Source organism: Sciurus vulgaris (assembly GCF_902686455.1).
Source record: "Sciurus vulgaris genome assembly, chromosome: 16".
Taxonomy (NCBI): domain Eukaryota; kingdom Metazoa; phylum Chordata; class Mammalia; order Rodentia; family Sciuridae; genus Sciurus; species Sciurus vulgaris.
Genome location: NC_136477.1, coordinates 50,066,632 through 50,080,192, shown reverse-complemented (window position 1 = coordinate 50,080,192; position 13,561 = coordinate 50,066,632). Strand labels below are relative to the sequence as shown.

Genomic DNA, 13,561 nt, shown 5'->3' with positions numbered 1-13,561 from the left:
AGGATGGGGAAAAACATACCATGCACATGGACTCAGCAAAAAATCTGGAGTATCCATCCTCATTTCAGATAATGTGGACTTCAAGCCAAAGTTAGTCAGAAGGGATAAAGAAGGTCATTTCATACTGCTTAAGGGAAGCATAAATCAGCAAGATATAACAATCATAAACATCTATGCCCCAAACACTGGCTCATCCATGTATGTCAAACAAATCCTTCTCAATTTCAGAAACCAAATAGACCATAACACAATAATACTAGGTGATTTTAACACGCCTCTCTCACCACTGGACAGATCTTCCAGACAAAAATTGAACAAAGAAACCATAGATCTCAATAACACAATCAATCATTTAGACTTAACGGACATTTATAGAATATACCATCCAACCAAGAGCGAATACACTTTCTTCTCAGCAGCACATGGATCCTTCTCTAAAATAGACCATATATTATGCCACAAAGCTAATGTTAGCAAATACAAGAAGATAGAGACCCTAGCAAGTATTCTATCAGATCATAATGGATTGAAGTTAGAAATAAATGAAAGAGTAAAACACAGAAACTATTCCAACATCTGGAGATTAAACAATATGCTATTATATGATGAATGGATAACAGAAGATATTAGGAAGGAAATTAAAAAATTCTTAGAGGTAAATGAGAACAAAGAAACATCATATCAAAATCTCTGGGACACTATGAAAGCAGTACTTAGAGGGAACTTTATTTCATGGAGCGCATTTAATAAAAGAAGTAAAACTCAACAAATAAACGACCTAACACTACAGCTCAAAGCCCTAGAAAAAGAAGAACAGAACAGCACCAAAAGTAGTAGAAGACAGGAAATAGTTAAACTCAGAGCTGAAATCAATGAAATTGAAACAAAAGAAACAATACAAAAAATTGACAAAATAAATAGTTGGTTCTTCGAAAAAATAAACAAAATTGATAAACCTTTAGCCACACTAACAAAGAGAAGACGAGAGAAAACCCAAATCACTAAAATTCGGAATGAACAAGGAAATATCACAACAGACAGGATTGAAATACAAAACATAATTAGAAGCTATTTTGAAAATCTATACTCCAACAAAATAGAAAATTTCGAAGACATCAACAGGTTTCTAGAGACATATGAATTGCCTAAACTGAATGAGGAGGACATAAACAATTTAAATAGACCAATTTCAAGTACTGAAATAGAAGAAGTCATCAAAAGCCTACCAACAAAGAAAAGTCCGGGACCAGATGGGTTCTCAGCCGAGTTCTACAAAACCTTTCAAGAGGAGCTCATTCCAATACTTCTCAAAGTATTCCATAAAATAGAAGAGGAGGGAACCCTCCCAAACTCATTCTATGAAGCCAATATCACACTGATACCTAAACCAGACAGAGACTCATCAAGGAAAGAAAATTTCAGACCAATATCCTTAATGAACATCGACGCAAAAATTCTCAACAAAATTTTAGCAAATCGCATACAAAAACATATTAAAAAGATAGTGCACCATGATCAAGTGGGTTTCATCCCAGGGATGCAAGGTTGGTTCAACATCAGGAAATCAATAAACGTAATTCACCATATTAATAGACTTAAAGTCAAGAATCACATGATTATTTCAATAGATGCAGAAAAAGCATTTGATAAAATACAGCACCCCTTCATGCTCAAAACACTAGAAAAAATAGGGATAGTGGGAACATTCCTTAACATTGTAAAGGCCATTTATGCTAAGCCCATGGCTAATATCATTCTAAATGGTGAAAAACTGAAAGCATTCCCCCTAAAAACTGGAACAAGGCAGGGATGCCCTCTTTCACCACTTCTATTCAACATCGTTCTTGAGACTCTGGCCAGAGCAATTAGACAACCAAAGAAATTAAAGGGATACGAATTGGAAAAGAAGAACTCAAACTATCCCTGTTCGCTGATGACATGATTATATATTTAGAGGAACCTGGAAATTCCACCAGAAAACTCTTAGAACTCATAAGTGAATCAGTAAAGTAGCAGGTTACAAGATCAATGCCCATAAATCCAACGCATTTTATTCCATAAGTGATGAATCTTCAGAAAGAGAAATTAGGAAAAACTACCCCATTCACAATAGCCTCGAAAAAAATAAAATATTGGGAATCAATCTCACAAAAGAGGTGAAAGACCTCTACAATGAGAACTATACAACACTAAGAAAGAAATTAAAGAACCACCTTAGAAGATGGAAGATCTTCCATGTTCTTGGATAGGAAGAATTAATATTGTCAAAATGGCATACTACTAAAGTGCTATACAAATTCAATGCAATTCCAATAAATCCCAATGACGTACCTTACAGAAATAGAGCAAGCAATTATGAAATTCATCTGGAAGAATAAGAAACCAGAATAGCTAAAGCAAATCCTAGCAGGAAGAGTGAAACAGGGGGTATTGCAATACCAGATCTTCAACTCTACTACAAGCAATAGTAACAAAAATGGCATGGTATTGGTACCAAATAGAAAGGTAGATCAATGATACAGAATAGAGGACACGGACACAAACCCACATAATACCAATTTCTCATACTAGACAAAGGGGCCAAAAATATGCAATGGAGAAAGATAGCCTCTTCAACAAATGGTGCTGGGGAGAATTGGAAATCCATATGCAACAGAATGAAACTAAACCTATATCTCTCACCATGCCACGAAACTAAACTCAAATGGATTAAGGACCTCGGAATCAGACCAGAGGACCCTGCAGATTATAGAAGAAAAGTAGGCCAAATCTTCACCTGTTAGTCTAGGACCAGACTTCTTAACAGGAACTCCCATAGCACAAGAAATAAAAGCTAGAATCAACCACTGGGATAGATTCAAACTAAAAAGCTTTCTCTCAGCAAAGGAAACTATCAGCAATGCGAAGAAAGAGCCTACAGAGTGGGAGAATATCTTTGCCAATCATACTTCAGATAGAGCACTAATCTCCAGAATCTATAAAGAACTCAAAAAACTCTACTCCAAGAATTCAAATAATCCAGTCAACAAATGTGCTAAGGAAATGAATAGACACTTCACAGAAGAAGATCTACAAGCAATCAACAAACATATGGAAAAATGCTCAACATCTCTAGTAATAAGAGAAATGCAAATCAAAACTACCCTAAGATTCCATCTCACCCCAATTAGAATGGCGATTATCAAGAATACGAGCAACAACAGGTGTTGGCGAGGATGTGGGGAGAAAGGTACACTCATACACTGCTGGTGGGGCTGCAAATTAGTGCAGCCACTCTGGAAAGCAGTGTGGAGATTCCTTAGAAAACTTGGAATGTACCCTCCATTTGACCCAGCTATCCCACTCCTTGGCCTATACCCAAAGGACTTAAAATCAGCATACTACAGAGATACAGCCACATCAATGTTCATAGCTGCTCAATTCACAATAGCCAGACTGTGGAACCAACCTAGATGCCCTTCAATTGATGAGTGGATAAAGAAACTGTGGTATATATATACAATGGAATATTACTCAGCCATAAAGAATGATAAAATTATGGCATTTGCAGGCAAATGGATGAAATTGGAGAATATCATGCTAAGTGAGATAAGCCAATCTCAAAAAGCGAAAGGACGAATGATATCACTAATAAGTGGAGGATGACACATAATGGGGGGTAGGGAAGGGTTAGTGTTAGGGTTAGAGTTAGGGTTAGGGAGGGGGGCAAGTATGGAGGAAGGAAGTACTGTATAGAGGGTAAAGAGGGGTGGGAAGGGTGGGGGGAAGGGAAAAAATAACAGAATGAATCAAACAACATTACTCTATGTAAATTTATGATTACACAAATGGTATGCCTTTACGCCATGTACAACAGAGAAACAACATGTATCCCATTTGTTTACAATAAAAAAAAAACAATAAAAAAAATAAAAAAAATAAAATAAAATAAAATGATGTCCAATATTTACCATTAATAATAATAAAAAAAAATAAAAAATAAAATGGAGAGGGTAGGAAGAAAGGAATAAAGACACCAAAGAGAAGAATGGAAATAAAGACAACAAAGGCTGGACTAAGTGGAAAGAAAACTGATGAGATGAAATTTTACTTCAACACTGAGAAGTCAAAATAAGATAAAATTTACTATAATTCAGTGTAGAAAGGAAAAGCATATTTTCATTTTATGAAAGGTGGATAGGATTTGGTCATGCAACCATAAATATGCATATAGTTGCACAGATATCCATACCAATAAACAGAGAAATTTGCCACTAACATCCCAACTCAGAGGCTTAAGCTCGTATCTTCGAGCCGTTGATTTTTAGTTTTGTGTCTTAGGACCATTAATAATATTAAAGTAGGAAAATCCCTTGAACTTCCCAAGTCCAGTGTATGGGCATTTTCATTCAATGAAGGAGGGGTAGAAAGGAGAAAAGAGTTTTCTCCTGGTCATCAACAGTGGCCAAATACTCTGCTTTCTATGGCACTTGGCACCACCCTGCTAGAATGAGAGTGGCAGGTACTTGAACAAATAAAAGTGCATTTTGCATAAGAAAGCATGCAGGTCCTTAAAAGACCTAACTTCCAATCCAATATCCAGTGCAGAAACGTGAATCCTAGAAGTGAAAAGGGCAGCCTGAACAGTGCCCAGCATTTTACTTTGGGGACAGTGTGGCACTCACTCTGATGCTATGCCTTCTTATTAATGGGGCTAGTTCATATGTGGGAGACATTAGGAAAAGCTTACTAAAATAGGACTTTTCCTGAGACAATAAAAATTATAAGATGTCTACAAGAAAGAATGCAGAAAGTCTTGATATTATTGATATGATTTAAGGCAAGGAAATATAATATTTAGGAGAAATAATAGATGATACTGATGATGAAAGGCACAGAAGGCATTTAGGAGAAGCTGAGTTTCTACTTGGCTTTGTATAATCAATCTTGGTTACCTCAATAAAAATCAGATCACTACTGTGTCTCCAGCAGGTTTCATTTACTTTTTGACCTATATAGTGTCATGGGAAATATCTGTTGTCTGCCCCTGTGACTACTACTTTGTTCGAAGGAGTTCGTAAGTCACTACTGGGATTTTGTCTAAATGTATAACTTGGACATATTTAATGGCTGTGGCCCTCCTGGGGGTCATAGGCCTTCGACTATTAACTGTTCCTTTCTCAGGTAGGGAGCTAGACTGTAGCACTAACTACACTTACACCTTCTCTAAAATCCTCCCATGCCTTTCTGAGATTCCTTTGTAATCCCTTAAGGGTTGCAGATTTATGACTATTGTTGATTTCCTGTGTCTTGATCCTTGATGCCTGTTTTAGTTCAGGGTTCTTGGTGGGATATCTCATTCTTGGGTATTTTAGGTTTTGAGAAAAAAATCCCAGGAAATGAATGGAAGAGGCACTTTCATCTTCTGCTATATAAAGCACAGGGCAAACTATCTAAAAACTCTACCTTCTAATGAAGAATGCTGTTAGAAACTAGGTTGGTCTTATTTTAAAGTAGGTAGTCTCTTTTCATTTGATACTCTGAGAACACTATTTCTCCAAGCACAGATGTTATTAGGAAAGGAATAAAAATCAATGATCAAATAAGTCTGGGAAATTCTAGATTAAATAAAAATGGAGAATTTTCCTTCTTATACTACTTTTTAGATCCTTTGTTCTGCTAATTGCTTGAGGATGCTAGAGGACAGAGTTAAAATATACAGCATTTTCCCAAAACTCTTTGCACACCTAATCTTTGTCTGAAGACTTTCCTCATGGGACTAATGTTCTGAAAGTTACTTTGGGAAATGCTAGTCTAGACTTATAATACTTGGATTGAGTTTCTCTCAAGGAGAAATCAAAATTATAGTAAAGGAGAAAGGGACAGGGAAGAAGTGGAAAAAGAATATAATTCTGCAAGTGCCTGGCAATACTTGAATTTCCTAAGGAAAACTGAGTTTCTCTGGACATACAGCAAACTTTCTGACTTTTCATATTTCCTCATTTTCATGTGTTCTGATCTCTTAATAAAACTCAAGCGGCAATGTCAATATTTCATAATTCCTCTTCTAGAAGACACTGTGGCTCAACCCTTGGAGTTGCAGGAAGGTCAGTGCTGGAAGATCCATGGGAAGAGGATCAGGAACCCCTGAAAAGATCATTCCCTTTTAAGTCATCTCAGCTAACTTGGGTACATTAATTGAAACCCACCCAAATCAACCCATGATTAAGACTCTCATGTTGTCGCAGGCTGACATAAGGTTATTATTTTCTCCCAACAAGAAGTTACTCCTCATACATATTAGTATATGTGACTTAACAATTACATGTAGGACTTGTAATCAATTGAGAAGGACTTCCTAGCCTTTAATAACACCTTCTAGGACAGAGTTTTATGACAACTGTTGGTTACTAGGTCCCAAATCTCAAGTATAGAAGAGGGCATCGTTTCCTAACTCTGGAACAATGTAATCTAAAAGAGCATCTAGCCCAAAAGATCTAGCCATTTCCATCACTGGAAACCACCAAACAGCCTTCCAGGATTCCTTGTCTACCTCTCCTTCACTAATTGAAAGGGTTTGGCAATACAGCTCATAGCCTTGGTGACTACAACTGAAAACCACACAATTATCTTCCTGGTCAGGGAAGTTTCACCTTTACTATGAAACCTACTGTAGAGTCAATTCCTAAGTCATGGGGCCCTAAGTAAGTTATAACTACCTTTAATCCATCTTGCTCTGATGGACATGACCCAGAAAATAACAGAACTAGATATGAGAGGACCTGGATTCTTATCCCAGGACTGGATAGCAAACTCCCTGAAGGCAGGATGCTGTCCTGCCCATCATGCTTCTCTTCAGTCTCTACATATTGGCTGGCATAGAATTTGTGCCCCAACTATAGTTGCAAAAGCAAACAGCTAGCAGCAGGATTCTAGTAGCTCACTGCCATACACAGGGCAAGAATTTCTCACCTGGAAATGGGATGAGTTACCTACTGAGAGTGTTCACTGAGGTGGTAGATGGGAAGATGTCACTGTGTCCTGACAGCAGTAGTGAGAAAGGTGGGTAACAAGTCCCAAGGACACACTTTAGCCAGACACTCTTCCAGGAATGTTAACACTTCCGAAGGGTCCCTCTCCTGAGCAACAATTTCTTCCCTATGGCAACCTCTAGTGTCTGTGGACCAACATAAGAGGGCCATCCAGGCAGACAAAATACTCTAGCTTGTGATTACAGGTGTTTGGAAAAGCAGCAGGAGGCCCACTTTTTCAGGAAGTATCATTCACAATGCAGGTAAATCTGACCTGGTATCCCATTTCCAGCAGGACATATTAGGACATGTATCTCTGTCATGAGACAGGCTGTTTGCTATCTTAGCAGGTCCTGTGTGACCACTCCTCTAATTTGGTTCCCAATTCTGCCTTTATTGTGCTCTCTGCTCCTGTCTCTCTCGGGGAGAGGGGAAGCCAAGGGTGGCCTCCTGGCATATATGACTCAGAGGAATAGCCAACATAAGGTCTGCAGGCCTCACATTGACACTTCATGGGACAAGGCTGAAGAGCACAGAGCAGTGAGCCAAAAGGCTGGGACCAAGAATAAGAGTGAAGAGATCTAGTTAGTAGGAGGTGGCAATGGTTGTGAGAACCTAATAAATAAAGCAAAACAAAATAAAAACACAGATACAAGATAAGGAAATACTGTTGATATCTATTTTTCAGATCTCCAAAGCAAGAGCCATTTCTGAGAGCAAAAAATGATGACCTCATTCTTAAATCTAGATGGTTTATGCAAACACCTTCTGCAGTGTTGGGGTCTCTGAAGACAAATGCTTCAGTGTACAAGGATCTGGCCAAGCCCAGGGGCTGGAGAGCCTCAAGGTCTGGCTGCCTCCCTGTACAACACTGGGGAAGGCTTCTAATGTTCTGGTCTATATAAATAGCTCCCCCTGGAGTTGTACTACTGGTAAAACATTCCAGAGACTGAATCTTAACTTCTCTGGGATACTAGCAACAACAGAATAAAACAGAATCATCTAAAAAAAGTTTTAGGAGCATAATAAGCACCTCTTTACCCAACAATGAAGCCCGCTCTTCATACAAGTAATCGCACTAAGCCATGTCCAAAGACATCCACACTTACTCAGAGGCTTCTATACCCTTGCCCAATTAGGCACAGTAAAGGAAGAAAAACTGCTAATACTGACTAAATTATCCTAAGCATTTCATTAATTTCCTAATACACATAAGATTCACCTTCAAGAGTTTTAATACCATACACTATAAATAGTTTTTATATTTGGTGAATCAGTGTGAATATAGTGAAAAACTATAGGTGATTTTTGTTTTGGTCATTCCAGCTTTTCAGTGGCTGCCCTGAAGGAAGGGAGAAGATAGGACCCAAATTTAAAAAACCAAACTCTTTGACTTCACCGGTTAAAAATCCAGCAAAATGGATTTCTCTTCTTGTTGTTTTACCGCACCCTTAATTTGCATCACTAAGGAATTTACTAGGAAAGTGCTTAGCAAACTCCAGGCTTCTCTGGTTGCCAAGCTCATGGAAACAAAGTGCTTTCTTTTAAAACTCAGAAAGAGAGACATTCCAAAGTAACCTGCCATGAAATACCAGCAATAGACTCTAACTCTATAAAAGAAGAAAGGAGGGGAGGAAAGAAAACGCCTAACACAAATGAGAAAAGACAAAACCTTAAAGAGGAAGGAGAAAGGAAAACATTTAGATTCCTTGAGTGATGGAAATAAATACCAAAGCTATTAGTTTCAGTTCAAAGAACGTATCACTTTATGCTGTTTATTATTTCTTGAGGACTATTTATTTTATCTTAAAATATCCAAAGGGTAAAAGGGGTCTTGGAGGTAAGCAGCAATGAAACTGACCTGGTCCGGAGAGGGCCTGTGATTGGAATGTTGCGACCTCCCAGGAGATCGATGGTGGTGGTGGTGGTGGTGGTGGTGGTAATGGTGATGGTCTTCATCATAGTTGTCTGCCATCAGTTTCATTCTGTTCTGGGTCTGTGCAGAACAAAAACCAGGGAAGATTCCATCAGGAGCTGGAGGACTAGCCAAAGAGACTCAGGCATAAGGATAGTACCTCTAGGGCTCCCTTTGGTCTTAACCCAGAAGTTCTTATTTCCAGTCAAGTTAAAACTCAATAAAGAGAACCATGCCATTAAATTGGTGAAGGAGGCTTCATCACAACCTCAAAGTTACTATGGTACATCTGTAGATAACACGGTACTTCTTCCTTGTGACTTAAAAGAGAAAAAAATGGACATAGGCTAAGGCGCTTGTTTCACATTATCCAGCAATGACAAAGACCCAGAGTAAGCTTGCAATTACAAAGTGCCAACACTCACATCCTACACTCTAGAGCAAGCCAGAGAAGGAAGCCTTGATGGAAGGATGGGAAAGGGTGAATGGAGACACAGAACTACAAACAATGGAGTCACAGGACAAAGCAGGGAAATCCCCTTGAAAGCTGCCATATGTGAAAAATACAGATGGAGATGGTTTACTGCTATGACCACTTTTTGGAAAGGGCTCTCTTTGGACATTTTAATTGATACTATCCCTTGAGAGAATTGAGCAAAAGATATGTTCATGGAAAAAAATTTGAGCACTCCAATTTACATTCCATGAAGTTTGTCACATGAAGCAAGCAGCTAAGAAAGCTGGGTCACAGGTCCCAAGGACACACCTTAGCCAGACACTCTTCCACCCTGGGGGGTCATAGAATTGTATTGCTTTGTTATGCAGGGCAAGAGATGGACCAGAGATGAATTGACTTAACAGGGGCCACAAAATCTAGAAAAGGACCATGGGGAAAAAAGTGTTAAAATTAGCCAACCCACAAAGTCAAGAAGTATGGGAATAGGTCTGCCAGACTCTTTGCTGGTTGTCTTACATCAAGAGAGTTATCTCAATTCATAAATCTAAATTTCTTTAACTCTAAAATGGGAGTAATCAGTCTTCCCTCCCTGAGGTTGCTATGAGGAGCAGGTGATATGAGTCAGTCAGTATCTGATAAATAATGAGCTGACAGTAAAAGTCAAATGCCATCACTATCATTATTGTTGGTATTCTTTTTTATAATTTTTTTATTTTTTACAGACTGCATTTTGATTCATTGTACACAAATGGGGTACATCATTTTGTTTCTTCTTAATTGCTGTAAGAAATTTCTCCTTTATGCATGCTGTTTCCTTTGCTTCTCTTTCCAGTACCTCCCCTGGCCTCCTCCTTTTACCCTGTGCGTTACTAACTTATATCATTTTCTCTAGGAGTATTTTTCTTTTTTGGTACTGAGGACTGAATGAACATAGGGCTTCACACATGCTAAGCACATGCTCTACCACTGAGCCACACCCCAGCCTCTGGAGGAGGTTTTTCCAGACTCCACCCTTTATGCTGGGTGGCTCATGCTTCCTGCTTACCATGGCTCTCTGACCATGGATTTATCTGTCCATCTGTTGTTAGACCTTGAGGCTGTTTCTTTCATCTGCCTCTCCCCACAATATAGCACATGGCCTACCAGAGGCAGATACACAAGGCATGCTGCTATAATGAGTGACTGAAAGAATGACTTTGAAGGATGCTGCCATCCTAGAGACCAGCTGCACATGTTGTGCAGGGGAGGTCATTGAGAGTTGAGGACATTGCATGAGTTTCCATAACAGTCCTGCTGGTGGCTCCAGATGAAAAGGAGCCATCAGCACCTTGAAAGAGCCAGAAGTCAGGGGTTGGCAGAACCTCCAACTGGTTGGAGTTTTATTATGTAATATAAATAATTCTCTGATAAATAAAGAGAACTCTGGTCCTAACATGGAGCATTCTTATAGTATTTTTCCCTACAATCTAACTTTTTCTCAAAACTTTCCTGGGAGGAATTACTATCCTCATTTGGCAGCTAGAAAAGCAAGGCAGATTTCAGTTCTCAGAGTAATTTTCTCCCTATAGGAAATGGAGATTTTTTGGGGGTCGTCCAGTCATCAATCGCTAGGCTTTTTCCTTGCCTTGCTGCTAGCAGAACAGGCAAATAGCTCAATAGGTAGAAATAGCTTTCCCATAAATGCTTTGGTTCTGTTCAGTTTTGGAAACACCTCGCATCCCAATTTTACCGGCCAAAGGATGTCTCATGATTTATTTGTTCCATCTTTTAAAATGTGTACAATATTTGGAAGGTCCCAGAGTGAATATTAAAAAAAAAATGCATGTATATGATAAAAACTATAAAAACATAAGGAAAGAGCCACTTAAAAATTAAATAAAAAATCCCAGGCAACCTTTGGCAGCTGATAGCATTTCCATCCTTTCCTTGTCCACTTAATGTGTCAGAAGACCCAATGGACAAGTTAGACCTTGTGAGAAAGAGCAGGGCCATGAAGCTCTTGGGGACTAAGTGCTGAGATTCCCCTCAGTCAGTCTTGGACATGGGATTCTGAATTTCAATATTCACACCTAAAATTCCAGTTTTGCCACAGGAGACTGTACTTTTGAACTCATGAACTAATAAATCTGGAATTGCTTCTTCTAAATAAAATTGTGAGAGCCTGAAGGGAACTGTGAGATCTGTGATGGTCAAGGAGGAAGGGACTTGCCCAGGCATGAATGATGGAGCCCAAATGAAGAAATAATAACTCTGCTATTGTAAACATTGTAATGTCCTTATCCTTTGGGGAAGCTCCTGTGATTTCATGAGATTATTTTCTTACCAGCAACAAGCCTAAAGTTCCCTACCTTTGAACTATATCCCATAAAAGAATGTACAAGCTAAACAAGATGCTATATGCAGTCCTAAATGTGTCCGCTGAAACGAGGTGTTGGAGAGCAGGCATGTCATGGGATAAAGACTGTAAATGAATGATGTCATCTTTCCAATTTGGTGCTGAAATATAAATAAACCATGTTGTTCATGTGAATACCAGATCTGGGGAAAATGTACACAGAGCAATTGTGAACGGAAGAGGCTTCTTTTGATTAGTCTGGGCTGGGAGAGAAGAGTGTGAAACAGAGATGAAAAATGAGAGTTTGGTCTGATACTCTGGACCATTTTTTATTTATCTTGCTTGTAACATATCCCCTAAACTGTGACTGATTTCTTACAGGCTGGTTGCTAGTATTCTCTCTCACAAAACAATCTGACCAATCCAGCTCCATTAATTCAAATTGCAAATGAACCTCCTTTTGATTGCTTTAATTTTTCCCAATCTGTGTTACCTATCCTCACCCCTACCCAATTATATTGGTTTCCTAGCATACAGAGAATGATCTGGAAGGACAGGAAGCCACAAATAACACTCCCTAGTAGTCAACAGAAGAAAAACTGCAGAAACTTTTAACAGGGATTAGAATAAGGATATTATCTATAATTGACCAGGTGACCCCAGATATAATGGGTCACATCCCTGAAGCCATCAGATGTACATGAGACCACACAAAGGCTTAAGCAGCAGATCTTTAGGGCTGTCCTCAATGAAAACCTAAGAAAACTAGTACCAAGCTGTAGTGAAACAGCTTCCCATAGCACAGTCTTTGGACTTCGGGGACTCATTCAGGGATTCAAGAGCCCACTTTTTCATCTTCAGTGTCCACCAACCTGCTAACTTGATGCTTTTGCCTTTGGTTAACTATATTATACTCTTGTTACTACATTAATTTAATCAGATTTCATTCTCTATTTCCTCATTCTTCCAGGCACAGGTTTATTTCTCCAGGGCCTTGGCTTCAAAGGATGCTCCTGCTGCACTCTTGACTCCCTTCAGATGCAAATATTTTGTAGCCACAGTGACATCACTTTCTGTGCATTCAGGCTCTGCAGAGGCTCCCCGCTGTCCTCAGGAAAAGAGCCTGGTCCCCCAAAGTGTTTACAAGTCTGTTGCAGGTGACTGCTATTTCCCTCTTCTGCCCCACCTTCCTCTTTACCTCCTCCTTCAGGCCTTGGAACAAGTCTGTTCTGTTTCTGCTATGCCTTTCATCCTCTATCCCTCAAATCTGAGTTAGACTCAGTTCTCCATGAGATGTTGATTAGCATCAACATCAACACCTCTACACATACCTTCCCTGAGCCTGCCTCATGAGGGCTTAGGTGATGTTCCACTGCTTCCTACAAAATCCTCTACCAACCCCCCACCACACACACACACCTTTTGTGTCACAGCGCTTACCTGTGAGAATGGTAAACAATTGCATGTTTGCTTGTTTTTCTCCACCACCAGGTTGAAAGTCTCTCAAGGGAAGCACTGTCTGGATTTCCCTTGTACTGCCACCTGGCGCAGAGCCTGGTGTAAAAGCAGTAAGTAAATGGGTGTTATAGCAGTGCATGTACACATGAATGAATTAATGGAGAGGGCACCTGTACCTTTGGAACACAAAAGGAAAACCATACAATGTGATGAACCAGTTCAGTATTTAACTCTCAATGTGATAGTTTAATTTTTCCTGTTGTGTATGATTTTGGTGGCTGTTCTTGGGAGTGGGGAGAGCAGGATTCATAGGGTGAGATGTGTAAGGCAAGGTAAACTGGGCTTCTTCAAGAAATATTCCATTCCTCAGTAAACTGGATCCAGTG

The 13,561-nt window shown here is 39.3% G+C and overlaps 1 protein-coding gene across 9 annotated transcripts in view; it reads right to left on the bottom strand.

Moving 5' to 3' along the window:
• Positions 1–13,561, bottom strand: part of ERC2 (ELKS/RAB6-interacting/CAST family member 2) — a 1,069,021-nt gene that overhangs the window by 179,806 nt on the left and 875,654 nt on the right. For all 9 annotated transcript variants that reach the window (XM_079116398.1, XM_079116395.1, XM_079116399.1 and 6 more), the window contains one exon: positions 8,872–9,006. In XM_079116398.1, coding sequence (XP_078972524.1) covers positions 8,872–9,006 — 135 coding nt within the window. The remainder of the gene's footprint in view (positions 1–8,871; positions 9,007–13,561) is intronic.